General features: G+C 38.8%; 1 protein-coding gene across 2 annotated transcripts; it reads left to right on the forward strand.

Moving 5' to 3' along the window:
- Positions 1–12: 12 nt before the first annotated feature.
- Positions 13–27,147, forward strand: LOC148843699 (glutamate receptor 2.9-like). Of its 2 annotated transcripts, XM_088957167.1 has the most exons (7): positions 13–370; positions 16,138–16,214; positions 16,581–17,039; positions 17,178–17,258; positions 17,644–17,959; positions 19,625–20,019; positions 26,577–27,147. In XM_088957167.1, the coding sequence occupies exons 1-7, from the start codon at positions 91–93 to the stop codon at positions 26,991–26,993; spliced, it is 2,025 nt and encodes a 674-aa protein (XP_088813293.1). In that variant the 5' UTR covers positions 13–90; the 3' UTR covers positions 26,994–27,147. The 2 variants fall into 2 exon arrangements, with proteins under 2 accessions (XP_088813293.1, XP_088813292.1); XM_088957166.1 differs by having other exon boundaries at positions 16,581–17,258; positions 26,577–27,146.

The raw sequence follows: 27,147 nt of genomic DNA on the forward strand, positions 1-27,147 counted from the left end.
ATATTTGCAGTAGAGATCTCTCAAACATTCACGAACTCAGCCTATGAAGAAGCTTTTTTGACGAGTTTCCTCATCAATCTTCATTTACAGATGAAGAATCCATCTTACCTTATCTTTCTTCTCTTATGCTCATCTCTGAGCTTCTATCCAAATACGGCCTGGGCTAAAGGCAGCAATGTCGTCAATGTCACATCCTTGATTCATGTTGGCGTGGTTTTTGATTTGAATTCTTTAATTGGAAGTGCTGTTTGGAGGCGCATTGAAATGGCACTTTCCGACTGCTATGCTTTCCATCCAAGCCATGACTCGAGGATTATACTCCATTTAAGGGATCGGAAGGGTGATACCTGTTCCAACGCAGTATCTGTAGGTACAGAACCTGTCTCTGCTCTTTTCAGTTTCTTTTTGTTCACCGAAGGGATACGTGCATGCCACAAGATCGTCTACTTACTTTCTCCTACAGTAATTTTCTAATGTTCTAAACTTTCTTACTTTTTACTTTTTCCCCTTTTTTTTTTTTTTTTTTTGTCTTACCCCCACCTCTCTCTCTTCAACTCCATGTCAAGTGGTCCTCTGTCCTCTTTTCTCTCCTACACCTCCTCTAAATTTATACCTTTTTCCTCTCTCTCTCTCTCTCTCTCTCTCTCTCTCTCTCTCTCTCCCTCCAACCCCACACGCTAGAGGTAGGGATGACAATTTCTAAACTACCCGGTGGATACCCGCTCCTACCCTTCCCAATGGGGCTGTTTTTTTACTTGAAGAACGGGTTTTAGGATTCTATAACCCATACGAGTATGGGTAAGGTACAGTATTAGGCTAAACCCGGCCCTCCTTGACCCACAAATTATTGGAAAGCATATAAACATTATGTACTAGGTGTTGAATTTGATAATATTTTGAATTTTATGTGAAGGATAATTTATAATTTGTGTTTCTTACATGTCTAATTCAAATAATTGGAAATTTTGTTGTATATTTGTGTTATTTTAATTATTTATTGTTTATATATGATAAGAAATAATAGGAAATTAGATGTGATTTTAATTCCAACCCACCCCTACCCTTGAATGGGAGAGGGTTTTGCATTTTCATGTGCGGGGAGGGTTTGGATTCTCAAAATCCAACCCGTTATAGGTTTTGGGGCGGGTATGGGCTGAGAGGGTTTAGGAAGGCAGGTAGGATCTAGAATTTACAAAACTCTCTCCAAACCCATCCCATTGTAATCATGAGTACTTGGGTTCAAATTTTCACATTCTCAAAGTATTTTGGTATTTTTTTTTTTCAAAGCAAGTTGGGTTTCAATGCTGGTTCAACCAAGGTCAATCAAGGTCAACCAAGGCTGGTTCTTTGGGTAAATTCGAGTAGGGTAAACCTGTAGACCTTGGAACCAGCTTGGGTGGGGGTTGGTGTTAAGAATTTGAAATCAGGCCCAGTCCAATAAAAGATTAGGTAAGGTCAATTCAAGCCTGGTTTGAGGTTGACTCCTTTCGTTTCTGGGTAAAGCATACCCATTTCATCCCTACCTATATGTGTCATGTAGGTACTATGCATTTTATTATATGATTGCAAGGATATAATGACATTAGTCTAGGTTCTGAAATTGAAAAGGTGAAAAATTGGAGAAATTAGGGCTTCAAAGAGACAAATTAAAATATCAATTAGAGGAAGAAGAAGGTGTATGAACTCAAGGGTTCCCCTATTAGGGCTTGCTCTCTTCTTTCATCTAGGCATTCTAGTTGTGTACATAATGCTTCATCCACAAATTCTAAATAGTGTTCTTTTCCTAGTTGTTGTGCTATGCGTGCAGATAATAACTACGTTTCTATAGGTAGGACTGCCTCTTGCCCATAGACCAGGTTGTATGGATTTGTATCTGTTGCCTTTCTTTTGGGGGTTCTATAGGCCTAGAGTGTGTTTGACAATTGGTCTATCTAAATTTTCTGGTAATCATTTATTACCTTCTTCAACATTTTCTAGATTGTATTGTTGGTAGCGTCTGCCTAGCCATTTCCCTAAGGATAGTAGGTGGTAGATTGCCCTAACTTAGCCACCTCAGAAATCTTGAAGGACAGAGCATTATTTGCCAAAGTCCTCATAGATATCCCGAATCTGTGTATAATGTTCTTGCATATGAACTTGGCTACATTTGTTATGTTAACCTTTAGGAGTGGTACTGCTTCTACTTATTTTGTAAAATAATTTGTCGCTACTAGGATCTCAATATCCGTGAGAGGGAGGTTTAATTTTTTCTATTAGGTCCATACCCCAAGTGTGAAGATTGGGTTGGTTTATGTATCAATAGTGCATGGATCCGACACAATCTACAGGTTCGAACATGTACTATAGTGTCATGTAGAACGGTAGGCTAGTAAAGTCCTAGTTGGATAATGTGGTCTCATAGTGTGTGTTGGTTTTAGTGGGTAGAAGGCTCTTTAGCTATGTGCTAAAATTAATGCCTCTTGGATTTCATCTCCTCCTAAACAACACTCTGTCTACTAGGTAGTGTGTTTTAGCTTTTCTAACTAAGGCTACTATGGCTTTGGCATGTGTGCGAAGGGTTTCATTCACTCAATTAATCCCTGTAGGGCTGCCTCTAGTCTACTTATACTATGTTTAGGCACTATTGTCTATCCATCATTACTAAGCATTCTGCATAATCTTTCTATCTCTCATTGGCTTGTCTTTTTATTTCAAGCCAATAATAACCTATTTGGCAAGTCTTGTTGGGAAGATCTTTTGGTAGCTCTGATAGTCAACAGACGCATTGAGCTTTTGCATGAAGATCTAAGTAGCCCAAAGCTACTTTGGCTACCACTTGTCTTTCCTTGCATCTTTTTTGTGTCTTTCCATGTGAGAATAAAGTGAGAGAGACGCAAAAAGATCATAGTGGGGTCTGCCCTGCTTGTAAACAACCGAAAGACCACAGGGAAAGACACACCAAACAGGGCCCTAATCTTTGCAACTTTCTGTATAGGTTGGTTGTATGGTTTCCACAAACTTATCTATGTACTTCCTCTAGGACTCTTTGACTTTCTTTGAGACCCAAACATCTTTCTAGTACTCCATTTGCCATCTTGTAGTACAATACATTACCTAGAATTTGAAACTTGGTGAGAAAGTGGTTGTCTTCTATCAAAGTTGTGGGATTTTGCAATTTTTGCACCACTCAGTGTCTTCAATCCTCTTTGGTTATGTTCTTTGGATGTTCCACAAAATGAGCTAACTTTTCTGGGGTAGATTGCACTCTGTTGTGGACTATCACTATTTCTTTTATCCCTTCAGACTCTGTATGTAAGCCTAGCATTGCTAGTGAGCATCTGAACCTATTCTTTGCTATACTTATGTGCTGGAAGGTGACGGTTAAGGCCTAGCAGAGTTAGTTTATTAGAATCTCATAAGGTAGGAGTGTGATCTTTTCATCACCATATCTTTATTGGACTACCGAATCATTAAGAAAGAGTCTCCATATATTGCTACTTGGTTCCCATCTCTCGAGCTAGTAGGAGTCTTGGTATCATTGCCTCATATTCTGTGGCATTGTATGATCCTAGAAATTGAAGTTTGAAATCTCTAGCTATTTCCACATTGTTTAAGGATTGTAGCACTACTCCTCCTACTACTTTTGTGGTTGTGGCTCCCTTGAAAAATAGGCTCTATTTCACTTCTTCTATGAATGCAACTATGGGTAGTTCTCTAGGTATGTTTTCATTTATTTCTAGGTTGTCAATGGTAGGGAACATTGGTAGGACATCCTTGAGTGTTTGGGATTTTATTGCTTTAGGTGTTATTAACCTTATTAAAAATTCACTAAGTTACATCAGTTGTTATGGACGCTTTTATTGGGAAGCAGTATCGCCGCCGACAGCAGCAGTAAAGGGTGTTCTCATCTTATCTAATTCGGTGTTCTCATCTTATCTAACTAGATACAATTCTATCTTATCTGTTTTCAGTAGTATGGATTAGTAGGGAGTCTTATATGTTTAGTGCTCTTATCTAAATTCAGTAGTATAGATCAGTAGGGAGTCTTCCTAAAAGTAGGATTCTTATCTTCTTGTAATCTCCTATTTAAAGGAGCTAATGATATTCAATAAAGGCATCGAAATTCTCAATCAAGACAGAGTAGAGGAGAGTTGGTGATCTCTTGAACAAATCACCATTAAGGCGCCAAGATAGGTTCCTCAATAAAAGGGAGGAACAAGGGGAAACAAGAGGTTTTCCCCGTTGACCACCTGTGATGAGATACTATTTGCGGGCCCTTAACAATTTGGTATCAGAGCAAGGCGTCATGGGTGACCTTGAGCAGTTGACGACTAGGGTTCATGAACTGGAGCATAAGCTCATGGAAAACGAAGGTGCGCGAGATCAAGGAAGATGTCTGAGAATTAAGGCACTTGATGGAGTTCTATTTTTCTAGCAAGGAGAAGAATCCAGAAGGGACTACAACCACAAACGACCACTGACCAGTCACGGCAGAATCATCCAGCGAGCGGCAGGTTGTTGCCCAGGGAGTCGCGATCGTTCCCAAATACAGCAAGCTGGAGTTCCCTTCCTATAACAGCATTGGAGATCCATTGGGATGGATGTACAGGTGTGAGTAGTTCTTCCGCAACCAACAGACAGAGGACATAGACAAGGTAAGCTTAGCCGCATTCCACATGACGGAGGAGGCTCAACTCTGGTTTTATAGATTGGAGCAGGAGGAACCCGGGCTCAGTTGAACCCAATTCAAATCCTATTGCCTTCTCAGATTTGGGCCCCCATTAACAAGCAACCCATTAGGTGAACTAATTAACCTCAAACAGACGGGAACAATGGCTGAATACCAGCGTTAGTTTCAGAATCTCCTTGCAAGAGCATCATCGGTACGACTAGACCAGCAGGTTGACATGTTCACCGCAGGGTTAGTAGAAACCTTGAGGGTGGATGTGGAGATGCGAAATCCCCCAACCAGGTTACGACTATGAATTTGGCTCGCGCTTTTGAACGCAAGCTGCAACTCAGCCGTAGAACTTTCAGTATGGGGCGGCTTCCGTCAACATGGGCATCCTCGAAAACACTTGAAACGACCCCATCTTCTGCAGCTAGCCGAAACCAGAAGTCACATACGAGCAACGTTTCCAGATCGGCATCTAGTGTGGGAAGCAGCGTGGTGGCAGCCCCCATTAAGCGCTTGTCTAGGGCTGAGATCGCAGATCGCCAGGTGAGGGGACAATGTTTCAACTGTGACGATCTTTATTTGGCGGAACACAGGTGCAAGAGACTTTTCTTCCTCTTGGTGGATGAGCAAGAGGAAGACGAGGATGTACCCTCTTCATTAGAACCCGAGATTTCTCTCCACGCGATCACAAGAATTAAAACCTCTCAAACTATGCAGTTGCAAGCACGGGTAGCGGGAAAACCTGTACTGATCCTCGTTGATTCAGGAAGCACACACAATTTTGTAAGCAAGCAAGCTGCCCTCCAGCTGGGACTGCCAATGGAAATCAAACCACGACTGTAGGTAGCCGTAGCAAACGGTGAAAGAGTACACGGCCTGGGCATCTGTAAGGACGTCCAAATACAGGTCAATTTTGAATCATTCTTTTCTGATTTGTTTGTGCTATCCTTGGATGGATTTGATATAGTTCTTGGGGTAAAGTGGTTGATCACCCTGGGCCCAATCCTATGGTATTTCAGCGCCCTATCGATGACATTCCGCTTGAACGGGAAGCAAGTCACTTGGCAGGGTAATGTGGTAAAAGCTAAAAACCCGCAGGTACATGTGCTCCAAGGTGAAATGACGCAAGCAACGACCATGGAAAAGCTCCTCACCAATTTTTCAGATGTGTTCCAAGAACCCAAGCGACTACCTCCTTCCCGAGCTTGCGATCACCGAATCCCTCTGGTGATGGGTTTCGAACTAGTTGTCGTCCGGCCTTATCACTACCCACATCTGCAGAAGGACGAGATAGAGAAGCAATGTGCTGAAATGATGAAGCAAGGGATCATCCGCCTTAACCGTTCTCCTTTCTCCTCGCCAGTCCTGTTGGTGGCAAAGCGAGATGGTACTTAGAGATTTTGTGTTGACTACAGAGAAGGCGATGCCACAATCAGCGGCGTGGACAACCCTTGTTCAGAGACCCAAACTATGCTTCTTTGTGGGATTTCTCATCCCCGAGTCACCTTATTAGACGACATCAAGAAGGAGATGCCACAATCAGCGGCGTGGACGACCCTTGTTCAGAGAATTCAGTCCGGAACTACTGACTCTGGTTGGTCCCTGCAAGACGGGCTTGTGATGTATAAAGGTCGGTGCATCTTCCAGTTGATTCCCCTTTAATTCCCTCCATCATCTCCAGTATTCATAACTCCACTCAAGAAGGCATTTAGAAGACACTGTATCGCGTCCAAGCTGATTTCCACTGGCAAGGTATGAGGGCTTCAATTAGGGACTTTATCCAAAACTGCTCTACTTGTCAACAACACAAATGGGAAAATCTGCATCCAGCTGGCCTTCTTCAGCCCCTTTCGATCCCAACACAAATATGGGCTGATATCTCCATGGATTTCATAGAGGGACTACCCAAGGTTGGGGGAAAATCGGTTCTTTACATGGTGGTGGATCGCTTCTCTAAGTATGCCCATTTCATTCCTCTGTCACATCTATACAGTGCTACTTCTGTCGCCCATGTCTTTTTCACTCATGGTTTCCATTTACATGGGTTACCGGAATCTATTGTCTGCGACAGGGACCCGGTTTTTACTAGTACCTTCTGAAGGGAATTGCTTCAATTACATGGTACCACCTTAGCTTTTTCTTCCACTTATCATCCTCAATCAGATGGTCAAACTGAGGTGGTGAACTGAATGATCGAAATGTATCTCTGTTGTTTTGTTGGGGATCAATCGCGATGGTGGGTTGATTAGCTTCCTTGGGCCGAGTACTATTATAACACTACCTATCATTCTTCCCTAGGAATGACACCTTTCCAGGTCGTCTATGGCCGTGAACCTCCTCGTTTGTTGTCCTATGAACATGGTTCTACTCGTTTGGAGGAGATTGATCGTTCCCTACAAGAGCGAGATGCTCTTCCTGGTTGAAGTTTCTCTTCGCTTACAACAGGCACAACTACGCATGAAGCAGACCTATGACAAGCATCATCGGGAATTGTCATTTGAACCTAGGCAATTTATTTGGTTGAAGCTTCAGCCTTATCGACAACGCTCCTTGGGTCATAGGGCTGCTCCTAAATTAGCTCCTAAGTCTTATGGACCTTTCAAGGTGTTGCGGCGAATTGGTATGGTTGCATACCATCTGGAACTGCCAGAGCATAGTAGGCTCCATGATGTCTTCCACATTTCCTTGCTCAAGTCGTTTCAGGATGTTCTTCCTATCAGTGTTCCCCCCTTACCATCCTTGAAGGAGGGCAAACTCATTCCCCAACCCCGGACTATTGTTCGCCCAGAATTGATCGAGGTGTTCTTGAAGTCCTGGTGGAATGGGCCAGGTTACCATTAGTCGAAGCTACCTGGATTCCTTTGACTGAGTTTCAAGACACATTTCCGGGAGTCGATCTTGAGGACAAGCTCTTAGTTCGGGAGGGGAGTAATGTTATGGACGCTTTTATTGGGAAGTAGTATTGCCGCCGATAGCAGCAGTAATGGGTGTTCTTATCTTATCTAATTCAGTGTTCTCATCTTATCTAACTAGATACAGTTCTATCTTATCTATTTTCAGTAGTGTGGATTAGTAGGGAGTCTTATCTACTCAGTGTTCTTATCTAAATTTAGTAGTATAGATTAGTATGGAGTCTTCCTAAAAGTAGGATTCTTATCTTCTTGTAATCTCCTATTTAAAGGAGCTAATGATATTCAATAAAGGCATCGAAATTCTCAGTCAAGACAAAGTAGAGGAGAGTTGGTGATCTCTTGAACAAATCACCATTAAGGCACCAAGATAGGTTCCTCAATAAAAGGGAGGAACAAGGGGAAATAAGAGGTTTTCCCCGTTGACCGACCTGTGACGAGATCCTATTCGCGGACCCTTAACATCATCAACCAACAAACCAATCACCTTGGCAAGGGTGGTCTCTCCATTAAGTACTTCATTGGGCCACTTTTGCTTACTAGGAGAGCTTCATGCCCTACTATGTAGTGTTTGAACTTCTGAACTATGAAAACTAAAGCTAAATGCTATTTCTCCATGTTTGAGTAGTTCAAATCAGCTCCCCTTAGTACTTTATTGGCGTACTATATTTTTTTCTACTTGTTCCACATTCTCTTGGGCCAGAAGGCACCTTATGGCTTTGGGGTTGGTTGTTATGTACAAGAAGAATGGCTTTCTCTCTATGGGTGGACTCATTGTTTGTCATTGGTTAAGGCTTTCTCATGACCCCCCTTCATTTTGAAGACTCTATTCTTCTTGGTCAAGTCCATTAAATGTTTTTCTACTAGGGCTAAACTGGGGATGAATCTCCTAAATGTCTTCCCAATGAAAGTCTATAATTGCTACTTTGTGGTTGGTGCTGGAATGTCTAAGATGGCCGTATCTTTAGTTTCATGAGTGTTTGGTTGTATCCACTATAGACATCTAGGAGAAAACACATCCCATTCCTCACAATGGAGTCTAATAACAACTCTATGTTTGATAGTGGGAACTCATCTTTGGGGCATTCTTTATTGAGGTTTCTGAAATCGACCCAACACTTGAACTGTTCGTTTTTCATTTTCACTAGTACAATATTGGCTAACCATCACGAATGTGCTATAAGCTTGACAAACCCTACTTTCAATAGCTTCTCTATTTCTTCATTTATTTTAAGCTGCATGTTGGGGTGGAATTATCATCACAAATGTTGCTTTACTAGATGTCTTGTGGGTTCTTTGTGCAAGGAATGGACTACTAGCCCATGGTTGAATCCTGGCATCTCATTATAAGACCAAGTGAAAATGTCTTTAAACTCTCTTAATAGGTTGGTCAGTTCTAGCTTCTCTATCTCAGATAGGTTTATGGAAATGAAAAGTGGTTTCTTCTCCTCGACTGGGTTTGAGACGTTGATCTCTTATAATTTTTCCTCAATAAATGTTCCTGCTATACAGGCTGAGTTGATTTGTAAGGTGCTCAGGAGTTGTTGAAGTGGACATTTGGACGTGCCAACGATGAATCTAGTCAAGTTTGCACCTTATGTGTATGTTAGATTGCCATTGTCGAAAACTAGAGAGGAAGAGAGTGAAGAGCGTTGTGATGGGCCATTTGAAATTTCGGAGGTGTTTAACATGTTGGTGGTTTGAGGCTCTGATACTAAGAATGAATATTAGCTTAGAAGAATTTAGATTACATAGACTTATAATCTTCTAGTGTATTAATATATTGTGTGGAGTACAACTATTATAGAGATAGATGATTGCTGGACTCTCTTGTGATAATATTACCATATTGCAATAAAACAAAGTATAAAGTGTTACAACAAAGATTCAAAATAATTAAAAAAAAGCTTTCTTGCAATATAGTAAACAAAAGACCTTGTAAACATTCCCAACCACCATCCCTTACCTCTTGATTACGAGGCATCTACTAGTAGAAGTAAGAGATCTAAGATGTCTAAGAATCGATCCAAGCAAGCACAAGATGGGGTTGAGTCAAATTTTCAATCCAAGGAAGCTGAATCAAGGCCAAAACAATTCTAATGGTATCAATTCTTGTAATAGGAGATAATTGTTTTGAAAAATTAACATTGGGGATTTGTAGGTACCCTTTTCCAACTGGTCGAGCCTTGTGCTTTAGAAGAGACCCATCAACATTAAATGTGGATTTTCAAACCTATTTGAATCAAATAATTTCCTTTCCAATGGGTAAATCAGCCAAACTCCAAGTTTTGTTTCTTTTCTAATTGAACTTTATCTCTTCCATTGTTTCAACCCATTATTTACTTTTTGTTTCTTCTTCAAAATAGGTAGGTTTTGAAGCAAAACATGCAAAATCACAATGTTGATAGATATGAGCAAGACTTCTTGTCCATCTTGGAGATGATTCTAGAGATTCAATTGGTGAAGATGTAAGTGGGCTTGTTACGATGGTGCTCCTTGAGGCTCAACAACAACATCTTCCTCTTCAATAAGAGGATTCCCTACTTTCTTCCTAACCCAAAGCCTCATCTTCATTAAAAGTTACATATCGACTCACAATTTTTTTTTTCTTATTTTCAGGATTGTATGATCTATAACCTTTTTGTCATCACTATAACCAATAAAAATGCATTTAGTGCTTTTCCCATCTATTTTTCTCCTCACTTTTGACGACACATTTGCATAGGCTAGGCAACCATATAGCTTCACATAGATCACACTTGGCTTCCTTCCATACCACATTTCATATGGTATTTTTCCTTTCACTACTTTTGTAGGAAACTAATTAAGTAGGTACACCATTGTTGCTACTACTCTGCCCAAAAACTCTTTGGAAGACCTTTTTCTTTTAGCATATGCCTTGCACCTTCAATTATAGTCCAGTTCTTCTACTCTTCCACTCTATTTTGTTGTGGGGTGGACCTTGCTATGAACTCTTTGTTAGGAGAGAGAGAGAGAGAGAGAGAGAGAGAGAGAGAGAGTTTAATGCTGAAAGAATCAATGTCCTATTCCTTTTCTGCTCTACTACTTATAGTTTTACAATCTTGATTGTCTTTTTGTTACAATTTCTGTTACAATTGTTACAAGTGAATGGTTAGTTGTGCTGATATGGCCAACTCTTGTAAAACTAATTAATTGTCTTCTGTTGGTCTGTTCTAGCACTCTTGACAATCCCCCCTTCCTTTAGAGCGACCTTTCCCTCAAGGTCTAATGTAGGAAAATTTGATTGCAGACCTAAGTAGGATTCCCAGGTTGCATCATCTTTCGGAAGATTAGACCAAACAACTAATGCCTCTGGTATGACTCTGCCTCCCTTGTGCACCTATCTGAAATCAATGATGCGGGTTGGCTCAGTCTGCACTTGTCTTTCTTCTGAAAATATGGGAAGGGTCGCACTTGTAATGACTCCTAACTTTGGCCCCTTCTTCAGTAAGGAGATATGGAATACAGGGTACAGTTTGGATGTTGCTAGAAGGTCCAGTTTATAGGCCATTGATCCTATTCTCTCCAGGATTTTAAATGGGCCAAAATAGCGTGGGCTGAGTTTGTTCCACTGTCGGCTTGCAACTGAAATCTCTCTGAAAGGTTGTAATTTGAGAAACACCCAATCACCTTCTTCATATTGGACATTCTTCTGGTGTTTATCATAGGTGTGCTTCATCCATTGTTGTGCCTGTAAGAGATGATGTCTCAGTTCCCTTAGCACCTCATCCCATTGCGTTAACTGTTCTTCAATGGCCGCTACTGTGGTGGTTCCTTTTTCATAAGGAAGTAGAGGGGGAGGGTCCCGACCATATAAAGCTCTGAAGGGTGTCATCCCCGCGACGCTATGGAAAGTGGTGTTGTACCACCATTCGGCCAAGTGGATCCATTTCACCCATTGTCTTGGTCGATCTCTTGCAAAGAATCTTAGATATGTTTCGAGACTCTTGTTAACTGCCTCTTTCTGTCCATCAGATTGGGGGTGGTAGCTAGTTGACTTGATTAGTTTAACCCCATGTAGGTGGAAAAGCTTAGCCTAGAAATGACTCATAAAGATAGGGTCCCTGTCTATTGTAAATGGGTGTGATAGAGGTAGGAAATGACTGTATTTTGTTAGTCTATCTACTACCACAAGGATAATTGTTTTGCCAAAAAAAATGGGCAATCCCGTGATGAAATCCATTGATATATCATCCCAGACTTGGGTTGGTATTGGGAGTGGTTGCAAGAGGCCTGCTGGTGTTGTAGTGGCTAACTTGTTTTGTTGGCATACTACACACCCGACTATGAAGTTCTGGATAGTTGTACGCATGCCTTTCCAATGATATTGTGTGGTGATGCGCTTTTGTGTTCATAGGATGTCGGAGTGGCCACCCGTGAGTGAGGCATGAAATAATTCTAGGAGATTCTTGAGATGAGCAAAGGCTGTTGGGATTTCCAGGTGTCCTTTGAAGAAGAGTAGATCATTCTTAATTGTGTACCCGAGGTGCACTGAAGGATTTGCCAATACTTGGGCCTTCAACTGCTATAACTCCTTATGGGATTGGGCTTCTTTTCGCAGTAGATCCAGGAGTGGAGAAGTTGGGGAAGATACTAGTAACTGAAATGACTATAGGTGCCATTAGAGGGCGTCCGCCACTCGGTTAGCAGCCCCTGCTTTGTATTCAATTCTGTAGTCGTACCCTAGTAGCTTAGATATCCAACGTTGCTGTTCCGGGGATAGAACTGATTGATCCAATAATAACTTCAAACTTTGATGGTCGGTCCGAATTGTGAACCGTCTACCGATCAAGTAGGATCGCCAACGTTGGACTGCTAAGACTATTGCTATTAATTCTCGCTTATAAACTGATTTGGCCTACTTTTGTGATGTTAAGGCCTTGCTGAAAAAGGCTAGTGGTCGCCCCTCTTGCATGAGAACAGCCCCAATGCCTTGACCGGAGGCATCACACTCAATGATGAAATCTTTTGTGAAATCGGGCAATGCTAATGTTGGAGGGCTCACAACTGCCTGTTTTAATTGCTCAAAAGCTTGTTGGGCTTGGTTTGACTAGTGAAAAGCATCTTGTTTCAGCAATTGGTTCAATGGTGTAGCTATTAGGCCATAGTTTTTTATGAAGCGGCGGTAGTACCCGGACAGTCCCAAGAAGGCCATCAATTCTTTCACACATTTGGGTTGTGGCCAACCCACTATACTGGAGATTTTATTTGGGTCAGCTGCTACAGTTCCCTTTTCTACAACATGTCCCAAGTAGTGAACTTGGTTTTGTCCAAAGGAGCACTTGGACTCTTTAGCGAACAGCTGGTGGGCCTCAAGTGTTGCAAGGGTGACCTGTAGATGGTTCAGATGTTCCTCCCAATTGGGGTTGTAGACCAATATGTCATCAAAAAAAACAAGGATGAACTTACATAAATATGGCTGGAATATGTTATTCATCAATGCTTGAAATGTGGCTGGAGCATTGGTCAGCCCAAATGGCATGACCCAGAACTCATAGTAGCCATCATGTGTCCTGAAAGCTGTTTTGTGAACATCCTCCCTATGTACCCTTATTTGATGATACCCAGCTCGTAAATCCAGTTTTGAGAATATGGTGGCTTGATTGAGTTCATCAAGCAGCTCATCAATGACTGGTATCGGGAATCTGTCTTTAATGGTGATGGTGTTAAGGGCTCTGTAATCAATACAAAACCACCACGTCCCATCCTTTTTCTTGACTAATAGTACCAGTGAAGAGAATGGGCTGTGACTAGGCTATATTATCCCTTGCTTAAGCATATCTTGAACTTGCTTCTCGATTTCAGATTTCTGAAAGTAAGGGTATTGGTAGGGTCTTAATTGGTCGGGGCTGATCTTGGCATGAGGGGGATGCGGTGGTCATGCTCCCAGTGTGGTGGCAGTCCTTGGGGTTCTTTGAACACGTGGCCATAGTGTTGAAGGAGTTGTTGTAGGCGGCTTTGGAAGTCTCTAGGCCCATCTGGGCTGCTGTTAGCTAAGGATGGGCTGATCCAATTTGAGTCCATGTGCATGAATATGGGCTGATCTGGATCTCCTCTTTGCTTTGTCAGTGTTGCAAGACTGATGGGCCTTGGTCCCTTGCATGTTTGCCTTTGTAGATGGACTATAGAGTTTCTTGATGTGAAGTCCATGGTGAGACGGGCCTAGTCACAGACCATTGAATGCTTAGCATCATGTCCGCTCCACTGAGATGAAGAGGATATAGGTCCACCACAAACTGATGACCCTAAATCTTTAGTGGTTGGCCCATGCAAATGCTATTGCAAGATAGGCTGTTACCATTGGCCACATGAACCGTAAAGGCTGTTGTTAGTTGAACCGAAAGTCCCATTTTATCCACCAAGACTTGAGTTATGAAGTTAAGGGAATTGCCATTGTCTATGAGGATTGACACTTGGCATCCTAGGATCAGCCCTGCAACTCTCATTGTCTGAGGGGACAAGTCCCATAAGGGCTTGTAAGGATATTTCAGGCGTGCCATTGGATTGTATTTCCTACACTGGGTTAGATTCTCTGCAACCGGTGATGTCGTCTTCCTCTTCGGCATCTATTTGGAGGAGAAATGCTTGTTGTTTCTTGCAGCGATGGCCCGACCCAAATTTCTCTTCGTAGTTGTAACATAGACATTTGTCTCTATAGGCTTGCATCTCTGCCTAGGTCAGCCAGTTGAAAGGAACCAATGGACCTGGGCCTAGTACTCCTTCCTCCTTGTCTAGTGCTGTTGTCCTTTCTTGCTCCCTTCTTGCTCCTGGACCCCATGGTCACTGCATCTTTCTTGCTTGGCTGAACTTGTCCTCATACAGTCTGGCTAGTGTTGCTGCATTGATGATCGAAGTGGGCTGCATCGCTTTCACTTCTAGTCGCAGTTCTTCTTTTAGGCCACCGACGAAGCTTCCCACCAACTCCTTCTCCATCCACCCTTGGACTCTCACGACTAGCCTTTCGAACTCCATCTAGTATTCCTTTACTGATCCCACCTGCTGTAGCTTTGCTAAGTTTTCATCAAGATCTTCGAACCTAGATGATCCAAAACGGACAATAATGGCATCTGTGAAGTCTACCCAGGTTTGACGAGGGTGCCCCCTTCAGTACCATTGAAACTAGAGGACAGCTTCCCCTTCAAGATGCGTGGAAGCTAGAGCTACCCTATCTTGCCTCGATGTTTCATGGTAATCGAAATACCTTTCGGCTCTGAGAATCCAGGGAGTTAGGTCACCGCCTGAGAAGATGGGGAAGTCAATTTTGGCTATTCTTGTTGCCGCCCTTGTTCTGCGGCTGTTTTCATTGCTGCGCTCTTCTTGGCTTCCTCTGTCGATGTTCGTTGCCTCCTGTTCCAGTCGAAGGAGGAGAGCAATGAAGCCTTTCTTCATTTCTTTGAGATCTGAAGACATTCGATGGATCTCTACCTCCATTTGATCCACTCGGGTGTCTACTGACGTGTTTCTTGTGTTGGTCATACTGGCTCTGATACCAAATTGTTAGGAACCTGCCCAACTCTGGGCTCATCGAGGGACCAACCTCCTGAATTCTTGGAAGTAGAGAGAGAGAGAGAGAGAGAGAGAGAGAGAGAGAGAGTTTAATGCTGAAAGAATCAATGCCCTATTCCTTTTTTGCTCTACTACTTATAGTTTTACGATATTGATTGTCTTTCTATTACTGTTTCTGTTACAGTTGTTACAAGTGGATGATTAGTTGTGCTGACGTGGCTTCCTATTGTAAAACTGATTAACTGCCTTCTGTTGGTCTGTTCCAGCAGTCTTGACACTCTCTATGATTCCTGACTTTTTGTATGACAATAAATTCATTGTAGTGAATTCACCACCTCTATCAGTACACTATTTTAAGTGAATATCAAGCCAATTTGATTCTCAACAAAAGCTTTAAATTGATAAAAAACATGTAAAGTATCAAATTTTTCTAAAAGAAGATACACCAAAGTCATCTTAGTGAAGTCATCAGCAAATAGTAGAAAGTGTCTACTTCCACCAAGAGAGGCGGTACACATGGAACTATACAAATCTACTTGCACAAGCTGTAATGACTTATTTGCCTTTCAAGATTTATCTAATTGATAGAGTGATCTATGATGTCTGCCATAAATACAAGGTTCATAATATTTTATTGGACTTGTGATATAGAATAAAAACCTATTCATGATCCTCACCTAAGAACTTAATCTTTTAATTTGAATGGTTCCTTGATATCATGTTGTCTATTGTTTGATCCTCATCACCCCATTATAATTAATTAAAATTTAGCACAAGGTATTGATGGGCCTATGCCTCACATAACAACTTTAGATTATAGGTTGTATGGTTGTTTGTTAATTTGCAATATTTCTATTTTTAGATTTGATTAATGGGCAAACCAACCCAGTAGAAATACATTTCACAGTACGAATGAATACATAGGGATATAAATTCTGCATATCTAAAGTTGTAATGTTGCACTGAATGCTACTAGATAGTTTGGCATCAGATGATGAGCAGAATTTACTGACCAAATGATTGAAATTTCTATTCTCAATGCAGCTGTGGATTTAATAGAAGATGTCAAAGTGCAAGGCATTATTGGGCCAGAAGATTTCTTGGTTGCCATGGGAAACAAAGTTCGTATACTGATAATTTCCTTTTCTTCACACAATTTTAGCCTCTCACCTATCCATTTTCCTTACTTCGTGTGAATTGCTAAAAGGAACTCATCCTACATTAAAGAAATTGCTAGCATTGTTGAAGCATTTCAACATAGAGAAGTGTCAATCATCCATGATGACACTAAAAGTGGAGATGTAGCAATTAGGTATCTCACTGATATCCTTCGTGACATAGATGTCCAAGTACGCCAAAGAATTATCTTGCCTTGTGCCACAGAAACCGAAGTAATTATAGATACTTTGCACATGATAGCAGGAACCGGCACAAGAGTCTTCATCATCCATCTCTCTCATTCTCTTGGCTTTTCTTTCTTCTTGCAGGTCGAAAAGTTGGGAATGATGAAACTTGGGTACTTACGGATTGCTACTAGTATTGGACTTACTGATCTTATGGTCCATAAGGACACTTCTTTCTTCCGTTCTAGTGAAGGAGTTGTAGGAATGAAGTCTCAACAAAGAAAACAAGTTCGAAAGGAAGAAATAGACTTGGAGAAAATGAAGCTCAACATCTATGCAACACTTTGGGCAAATAATACATTATTTGTCATGGCAAATGCAGTAGATAGAGGTGATTATGATTCAAGAATGAACATTTGGTCTACTATGGATTCATCCAAAATGCATGTCTCCAAAATTCAGATAGTTAATTGGATAAAAAGTACAAGTTATAAAGCTAGGTATTCATCCCCAAGGTCTGTAATTTCACGGAGCTTGAGCTCAGAAGATGCAACAAAGAATCATGTAAACAACTTTCCTGAAACATTTAGGAAAGGAGCTACAGTAAGTCCTAGTGATGATAAAATTTTGAAGATCGCGGTCCCTTGTAATACCTCGTTTGCTGAATTCGTTAATGTGACTTGCAAAGAGAATGGTAGTGTCACAGGATTCTCAATAGAAGTTTTTGATGCTGTTATGCAGAACCTAAGCTATCGTTACAAGTATGTCCCATTTGAATTTGGAAGCTCATACAACACTATGATAGATCAGGTATTCAATAAGGTAATTCCATACCCTTGATGCATTGATTTAAATTAGACTTATGTTTGACGATTAGATAAAGAGCTTACAAGGGAAAACCCTCCATCTTTCCCATCTTAGAATCTCTAAGTAATTAGTCAACTTTATAATCAACTACTCTATGGTAATTGATCTACAAATATCTTATCATATAAACCCAAGTCTCTCTCTCTCACTTACTCTCTTCTCTTCTACTTGCCATGTTGGAAATAGACAAGGTATATAAGCCATCAAATTCTGAACATTAGCAAGATTACTGAATATGACTTCAATATAGTTCTACTGCTTCAGTAGATTTATTAATGTGTTAACAACACCAAATTGTTAATTTGCTTCTTTGGGTTCTTTCATGGGAGCGAGAGAGCAGGCTTACGATGCAGCAGTAGGAGACATAACAATTAGAGCGAATAGATCAAAATTTGTGGGGTTCACTCAACCATACACTGGTTCTGGAGTTCGCATGATTGTACCGGTAGAACATGAGAGTGATACAAATGGTTTATGGTGGTTCTTAAAGCCATTTACAGCACAACTATGGTTAACTACACTTGTGTTCTTCCTCTTGAAAGGAGTATTAGTATGGATCTTTGAGCATCAACAGAATCCGGAGTTTCAGGGCTCTAAATATCAACAATTGGGAAAAGTTCTTTACTTCTCCTTCTCCTTGTTAGTTTTTGCACAAAGTAAGTAAAGGTCTTTGAATTTTCCAAGTGTTGAATCCTATGATAAGTACTTTACATTTTAAGGATGCTTTTGGATGATTCATATTTAGTTGTTTTATAATTAAAGGGCTTTTATTAAATGGAGAAATTATACAAATTTACTAGTTCGTTTTATTTCTCTTATTTTTAAATTTAATGAACTCCATTCTTGCATAATGCATTACAACATTTTGATGTAAATTGAATTGTTGAATATCTTACTACTATATTTGTTTGTCTTTAACTACTTATATAAGTATAGTTTCTTCGGAAAGAAATACAATGGGGATGTGTCAAAGTTTTTTTTGTCAATATATGTCTAGATTCTTTCTGTACTTTAATGGATTTCCTTTATCTTTTCTTTGGAACCCTCAACTAGTTTTACACCATATGAATGTTTTTTATGTCCATATTGCAATTGCTTCATTTTTATTTTCCTTATATGAAGATCTTCATTTTTGTGGTCCTTTTGTCAGCCTACCTGATCCATCCCAACCATCCACCTGTAACCTAATCAAGCACATCCATATTGCAATCGCCTTTCCTCTCTTTCTACTTCAAATCTCTCTTCCCTATTCCATCTTTTCTCTTTCCCCTCTCCCTCCTCACATTTTTATCTCTTCCAATTTTCTCTCCTATTTTGAATGGATTAGGTTGAGTTATGCATGGGCATCCATATGGGTCAATTACAGAAGTTATGTATATTGTATATTTTTACTTTTTATTATCTCTCCTCTTTTTTCTATTTCCAATTTTCTCTCCTCCCTACTTTCGAAAAAAAGAAATATTCCTCCGTTTGCACCGTCTCTCCCCCCACCTCCACTTATTCTTTCTTAGTCATCAATTCTTTTTGGCTCCATGGAACTAAACAATGAGGAGTAGCCCATCCTCTAATCCATAACCCCCAACCGTGGTGTAGGCGGGATTTGATCCCAAGTCTCTTCTATAACCTATAACCAACTGGAGACCTCACCAACTAGTTGGCACCTTGATCCCACCAATTCTCTCATCTCTTGCAAACTCTCTCTTTCTCTTTCTCTCCTATCCCTCGCTCTCCCATCCCCCTCCTATTCTCTCTCTCTCTCTCTCTCTCTCTCTCTCTCTCCTTTTTAGTCTTCACGGGGCTACACATCAAGGGTGGGGGTGGGGGGTAGCCCATCCCCCATCCCCTTAACCCTAACCATAGTGGCTGCAGGATTTTCTTTTTTCACCATATGTTTTTCTCATTCCTCTCTCATCTATTTCACTCTTTCCTCCTATTTTCTTTCTTACTCGAACTTTTTAATGAATATCAGCTTTTGTCTATCACAAACCAAATAAAGGCATGGGGAAACATAAGAAAAACTAAATATTTTTTCCTCAATATAGATTTATTTACATAAACTTAATTATTCAAATGGGTGGGTGGTTGGGTTGCAACCCATGTACATAAAAATGTATGGTTCATCAGTGGATGTGGGTCATTGATGGATGGGTTGTTTTTCAATCTGCATCCAATCCATCCATTTGCTACTCCTATTATCATCTTTTATTTCATCCAATCCACTCTAATATACTTTGTATGTATGTTGTGAAAAGTTTCCTTTTGTTAATACTTATGCCTTGTAGAGATTATACTATTTAATAAATTTGCTTATTATTTTACAGAAGAAAATCTTCAAACCAATTATTCTAGATTCGTAATATACTTGTGGATGTTCTCATTGTTCATCATTGTGGCAAGCTATAATGCAAATCTAACATCCATCTTAACGGTTGACAATCTACGACCAACCGTTACAAGTCTTGATACATTGCTCAAGGAAGGAAGTTATGTTGGATATCAAAAGGGGTCTTATGTGGGTGATCTTTTGAAGGAGAAGGGATTCTCAGTTGAAAAGCTTAAAATGCTTTCAACAACTACTGAATATGCGCAAGCTTTATCAAACAAAAGTGTTGCAGCAATTGTGGATGATATTCCAGTTATTAATATATTTCTAAAGAAGTACTGCAACCAATTCACTATAGCTGGACCAACTATTCAAACAGGAGGGTTTGGCTTTGTAAGTCTCTTGTTCTTACATTTTCTTAAGCTAACATGTTTAAAGTAGTTTATATGTTTTTGTTTAATTTGTGAATTCAATCTAATCTAACCAACATAAATAATCTAAAATAATTGTCAGTAATGACTACGAATAATTCATTCTACTTCATAAATAATAGGGTGTAAAAACTTGAACCTCCCTTGTCATTTTTCACAAATACTAAAATTTCATCTCTCAATTCAAATTGGACTAAGACCTCCCTTGTTAGAGTTATGTCTAACCAAATCATCACAAAGTATACTGCCATGATAATTCTTTAAAATTTTGAATTAGTATAACCTCTTTCACTGGAGCACAGGGTGATACTAAATCTTAATCTCAAGCTTGTCCCTTTCGAATTAAATCAGTTGTTTTTCTACCATGACTTAGAAAAGCCCAGTGGAAATTAAAAAACTAAATGCACAATGGAGCAAAGATGTAGAGTCTGATAGTTTGGGTAGGTCAACATTTTCTTGTTTGCAATGAGTAGAAATTGCAAAATAAGATACGAACGAGATGCTTCAATGACTATAGTTGGTGTGACACCCTACAAAAATGTACTATCTCCAATTGCACGGAATCTCACATATGTTCCAACAGTGCCTAATTAAACCATGTAAGAATTCAGGTCCAACTTCGTTCAATATTATTCTTCCAAGATGCCCCAATTGTTTGTACATCATGCGATCATTTCTTGGCAAGCCAAAATCTGATGGGAGATCATGCTTGCATTTTCCTTTACCTAAGATTATAAACTTGAAAGTAATAGCCCATAGAGATCATTTATTTTTGAAGGAGGTGGATGAAGAAGGGTGAAGGTGATGTCTATCTTTCAAATTTTTGGGGACCCAAAGAAAGAATAAAGGGATGTCTTCATGGTTAATTATTATTATTTTTTTTGGTTTATTACTTCATGAATTTTGAATTCTTTTCCCTTGAGCAAACATTGTAAATGATGTAGAAAGAAATGTGAATGTGGAGGAAATTTGTCCCTAGGAAATTAGAAAAATTTTACATATAAAAATAATATTTTATACTTACTATCATGCCTAAAATACTAATGAAATAATGGGATGAATCCCAAAATTATTCAATCACACTTAAATTAGAAGAAGAAAAGAAAAATATGAGAAGTTGAAGAAGAAGGATTGAAAGAAAAAGAGCTAAAAGAAAATTTAATTGCCACCCAACTCTCTTTTCTATTATAATTAATCTAAAATTACAATACTGCCCCTAACTTAATAGAATAAAGGAAAAATAGATAGAAAGCAAAGAAAACAGAACAATCACCAAATAGACCCTAATACCTAACAATACATTTAAAACTCTTCCTTAAGTTGGAGCCTATATATCATAAAGCTCCAACTTGTTGGAAATGTATTTCATTGGTTCATGACTTAATCCTTTGGTGAAAATGTTGGCTAACAAATCTTCAAATTTCATGAAACACTAGATTTGAAGAGATATGAATGGTAGCCTAGCTATCACAAAACAACTTAGTGGAAGTTGAAATTGCCACTCCTATTTATTTTAATAACCGCTTTACCACATCAACTCACAATGGGCATGGGCCATGGCTCTATACTAAGTTGTAGTATTAATCCTAGCCACTACACTCCTTACTTTTTCAAGTAATAAAATTTCCTACCAGAAACGTGCATGTAGTCAGTTATGGACTTTTTCATTTGTAACTAATCTTGCCTAGTCTACATTTGTATAGCCTTCTAAGGAAAAGTTCTACTTTCTTATATAGTAGTCCTTGACCTAGGGGGACACCTTTTAAATACTATAGCACTCTAATAATGCCTTTGTAATGGACTCACCTTGGGTTCTACATAAACTAGCTCAATGATCCAACATTGAAGAAAATGTGTAGCCATGCAATGGTTAGATAAATTTCCTTCCCTACTAGTTTCTTGTACCATTTACGGTTAGCTAGAAGATCTTCCTCATTATCATACGTCTTCACATTCAAATCTGTAGGAGTGTTTATTGGTTTTGATTCTAATAAATAGGTTTCTTTCAATAAATCAAGCACATACTTCCTTTGTGTGTGAGAGAGAGAGACTTCATACTTTGACCTTGTTATTTCTATACACAAAAAAAAATGCCTCAAATGCCCTAAGTCTCTTGTACCATCTAGTGTTAGTTAGAAACTCCCCTCACTGTCAAACATCTTTACATTAAAATCTATAAGAGTGTCTATTAGTTTTTCTTCTAATAGATTGGTTTCTTCTAACAAATCAAGCACATACTTCATTTGTAAAAGAGAGATAGATTTCATACTTCAACCTTGCTATTTTTATGCCCAAAGGATGCCTCAAGTTCCCTAAGTCCTTAATTTGAAAGTGATTCTATAAAATTTGATTGAACTCTCTAATACCATGTTCATCACTTCTTGTGATAATAATTCTATCAACATAAACTACTAAGACAATCTTCCTGGACACAATATCCTTACTAAACTTAGAGTGATCAACTATGCATTGTTTCATCATAAACTTTTGCACATAACTACCAAATCTCCCAAACCATGCTCTTTGGAGATTGTTTCAATCCATAAATCAATTTTTTTAACTAACACACTTTTCCTTCCTACCCATATCCAAAGGGTTGCCCCATATACATATCTTCTTCTAGGGCATAATGGAGGAAAGTATTTTCCACATCCAATTGAAGCAACTGCCAATCAAAGTGAGCAATCAAAGAAATAATTACATGAATTGAATCTATTGTATTCACTAATGAAAAGGTACTGGTATAGTCAACACTGTAGGTCTGTGTATATTGCCACCAAATGAGCCTTATACTTTTCTACACTACCATTCATGTGTGATTAATCTTATAAACACATTGACAAACAACTACTTTCTTTTCAAGAGAAATAAGAGTAAGATCCTAAGTGTGATTATATTAAAGAGTACGAAATTCATTATCCATCTCTCTCTTCCATTTAGGAGAAAGAATAATGTCATGAACTGACCTAGGAACAATCATAGATGAAAGAAGAGATAAAAAGTTCTGATATGAAGAGATAAATGGGCAGTGGAAACATACCAAAAAATAAGATGTCTAATATAAGCATGTACACCTTTATGAAGAGCAATGGAAAGGTTTAGCTTTGAATGATAGTTGAGGAGATGCTAGAGTAGGCTGAAAAATGATTCCACCAATACTGTATACACTATTGACCGGTGGTCACACATACACTTCAATAGTAGGAGATGGTAAAGACACCTTCGCCACTGGAAGATGAAGCAAAGGAGGTAGATTACAAGTAAAAGATGAATTTGTAAAGGAAAAAAATAAGAGGCAACACATTTAGAAGCAAAAAGTAGTAGTGTGGAGAAAGACTATAACACTTTTACCCCTTGAGTGTTAAAGTGCCCCATGATATACATTTGAGAGCATGGAAATCCAATTTGTCCAAACTCGAACCCAAGCGATGAACAAAATAAACACACACAAAGACATAAGGGAAGCAAGGGAAATGGAAATTTAGAAGGAAAAACAAGAAAAAAATAGGATATCACCACCTAGAACTGACGGGGCATTCAATTAATGAGGAAACAAGAAGAGAGAACAACATCACTCCAATATTTCTTAGGAACTAACATTTGAATCCCATGTAGCATCTAGTAAATGCCTTTTCTTCCACTTAGCTACCCCATTTTGTTGTAGAGCAGAAGATCAAGAAGAATGATGCATAATTCCATGTAACATTATGTATGAAACAAACATTAGAAATGTTCTTTGAATTGTCATAACAGAAATATTTAATTGAAACACCATATTAATTCTTGATTTCAGCATAAAAGAAAAAAAAAAGATATCAAATACTTCTATATGAGATTTCATTAAGTAAATCTAAATTATCCTTAAAAAAATCATCAACAAATGAGACAAAATATTTGAAGCCATTATAAGACTCAATTAGAGATGGACTCTAATCACTAGAATGAGCAATTTCAAAAAGATTCAAGGCTCTATTTTTTTCCCTTAGAGCAAACAACACATAGAGATTTTATACTAAACTATCGGACTTCACGTTACAACTCACAAATAGACACTACATCTAGGACTAGACTCTTGAAAGTAGGAAGTGATGGATGCCCCAATTAATATTTCCACCGGGAATGTATAGTAGAAGAATGGAGGGCTTTCTATGAATCACCACTATCTAGATGGTACAATCTTTCAGCTTCATGCCCACTACCAATCATCATTCCCATCTCGAGGTCTTGAATAACATAATAAGAAGGAAGAATGTGATAGAGCAATTCAAAGATTTTGTTAACTTACTAATTGACATAAGGCTAAAAGGAAATTTAAGAATTATAAGATAGAAGGTAAGGTCAAATTTGAGTCAATAACTATTACGTGAAACTATAGATGTAGTATCATCAACTATGGTAACAAATTAGGAGGTTAAGGGTGGGGGGATAAGGATATAAACAAATATAGAGGCATGGCCATGTGATCTGATGCTCCAAAGTCAATAATCTAGGACTTATATGATGGGACAAGACATGTTGTACTTGATTTTGCAAGAGTCACTATATTACAAGTGGAAGAAAAAGATTGATGGAGCTTTTCATACTCTTACCTAATGATGGAGACCATGTTCTTATCCTTCCTAGTACTTAGAGTAGTCAGTCATCACCTGTAACACAACCATGTTCTCTTACTACAGTAGGAATGGCCCAAGTAGATGGGGGGCCATGAAGATTGAAGCATAAATTAATCACGTGTCCCTGTCACCCATAGTAACTACATTCCTACACTACACCATGACCACCAGTACTACGGCCTCTAATGTTCTCCTCTCTAGCTAGCACCACCTTGACCTCCTCTCACTGTATGGACACCTCTGGTAGTTCCACCCCTACCATTCGTTGCACCTCTACCACCTATAGTTGTGACTAATGTAGATCTCTCCTAAACACGTGAACCATCCATTTGTAGGTTATTAGCTTTCTTGACTCTAGAAATGACCTCCAATAATGTGGGTATGTCATAACTACCTAAAATCTATGCACGTACTAGATCAAAATCTGATCTCAGTCCATAAAGGAATCTAGATACATCCAAATGATCTCTTTGTCATTGTTAAACTTTGAAATCAGTTAACAATAGCTTATAAGAATACTCCTAATCTGTTCTTTTTCTTGTACTCAATCATTATACCCAACAACTCCTGAATCTAGTTTATTCTCCTTAATATATGTTAATTTACCCCTAGTAGTCAAATTTACAACACATGATTTTTCCCAGTGTATATGATTTTGTAGCACCCAAAGTCATTTGAACAGCCATGAAATCTGGATGTATCATCATACTTGACTTAGTTTTACTACCTGAGACTACTAATCATAATAATAATAATGCTGAAGCATGTAGCACTTAAGCAGTAAAAATTAAGAACCAATTCACTTCAAGGAAAGAACCACCAAAAAATTGATTTTGTACTGGTTTAAAAGCACTAGTAGGAAAGTCATACTCTATGAAAAACACAAAGTACATTCTAACTAAGGTTTTAAAAGGCTAAAGGCGAAGGTGGGGCTGTTAAGTCTTGGAGAGGCGAGGCGTAAGCCTCAAGGTGGTTTGAGGAATAAGCAACTAATATACTCCAATAATGGGATAAGGATCATTTTCTTAAATGGTTCACTTAAGTAACCGTTAAAAGTATTATTAGGCTTGAATAATGTGTAGCATGGGACCCACAAAGGTTTCATATCTGTCCATATGGATTCAGCCCGTGTTTGGGAACACATGGGCTGAATTCATTGCACATAGGTAGTGAACTCCTGAGCCAATCAAATTGGGCTCAATATAGGCCCAACAATTAAGTCTAAGTGACCTTTGGTTTCAGCCACCATATAAAGCCTAAGAATAATGAATTTCTATAAAATAAAGTGTATTAGGCTTCAGCCCTATAATGGTCTATTGCCTTTAACTTTGCAACCTTAAATAATTAAAACACTACTTACAAGGATGAACCTCTTCTTTAACTACAAAATGTAGTGTCATACCCTCTGATTAGATGAATCTTAGGATTAAATCCTTTTGCAAATCATTTTCATAAAATAATATAATATAAATATAAATACATTTTGCAAAGAGATTTCAATACAGTTAAAATTCATTGCTGGTAGTTTTAGATTTCCATCGAAGAGAGTGTAAACCTTGACATTCACTTTGTCTAATAAAGGGGCTAATGTCATCATCACAATGATCACCCACTTAGGTAATATCTTAAACTACTCCAACATACTCGTATATCATACACAACACTTTTTTTTTTGAGAATGGCAAAAGAAAAAAAATTTATTAAAAGAAGAAAGAGGGATATACAATAAAGCTTTCATAGTTTCTCGATAGAGAAAGATATGAACATAAGACTTTGATGCTGTATTTAATCACAAGGATCTATGTTTCAATAAACATGACAAATGATTCCATTGCTGCAATTTATTTACTTGTTTTTTGATGTGTTTTTCTTTACTAAAACTCATCTCCCTTGATTCTTTTTATAGGTATTTCCCAAAAACTCCCCTATGATACCTATTGTGTCTGAGCAAATTTTGGTTGTCAGAGAAAACCAAGAGATGGACAAAATTGAAGATAAATATTTTGGACATGAAACATGTTTGGAACCTTCTACAAATGTCACATCAATTAGATTGCGCCTTTATAGCCTTCGTAGCATATACCTTATCACTGGAGTAGGTTCTGCTTCAGCTCTCTTTGTTTTCTTTATTTCCTCAATATTATTTTCACATAAAGTTGAGGCCCTTGAGGGCAAGGAACAAGAACAAGATGGACTACCCCAGGTGACTGTACTTCATGATGGAAATACACGCGAAGTCTCCATAAAATGGTCATGCCATTGTCCTAATCGTTGCAATATAAGAAATATGCCCTTTGCAACCTTGGAAGAGAATGTTGTATGACATGTGAAAACTGTACTTTAAGGTGGTTTTTAGTTATTGTTTGTTGTTTTCATTATTAAAGATAGTGATGATTTGTAATTGACACATTCAGTTTATCATAGAATTTCTTTAATGTTTTAAAAAACTAAAGGTCGATTTGATTTATAGTCGGAAT

This window comes from Nelumbo lutea, chromosome 8 (assembly GCF_056320005.1).
Source record: "Nelumbo lutea isolate HS-2025 chromosome 8, American lotus-T2T, whole genome shotgun sequence".
In the NCBI taxonomy this organism is placed as follows: domain Eukaryota; kingdom Viridiplantae; phylum Streptophyta; class Magnoliopsida; order Proteales; family Nelumbonaceae; genus Nelumbo; species Nelumbo lutea.

Coding starts and splice junctions, on each gene's coding strand:
- LOC148843699 (XM_088957166.1), top strand. CDS start 91: ATGAAGAATCCATCTTACCTTATCTTTCTTCTCTTATGCTCATCTCTG. Junction 371..16,137: donor TTCCAACGCAGTATCTGTAG/GTACAGAACCTG, acceptor TTCTCAATGCAG/CTGTGGATTTAATAGAAGAT. Junction 16,215..16,580: donor TGGTTGCCATGGGAAACAAA/GTTCGTATACTG, acceptor TTCTTCTTGCAG/GTCGAAAAGTTGGGAATGAT.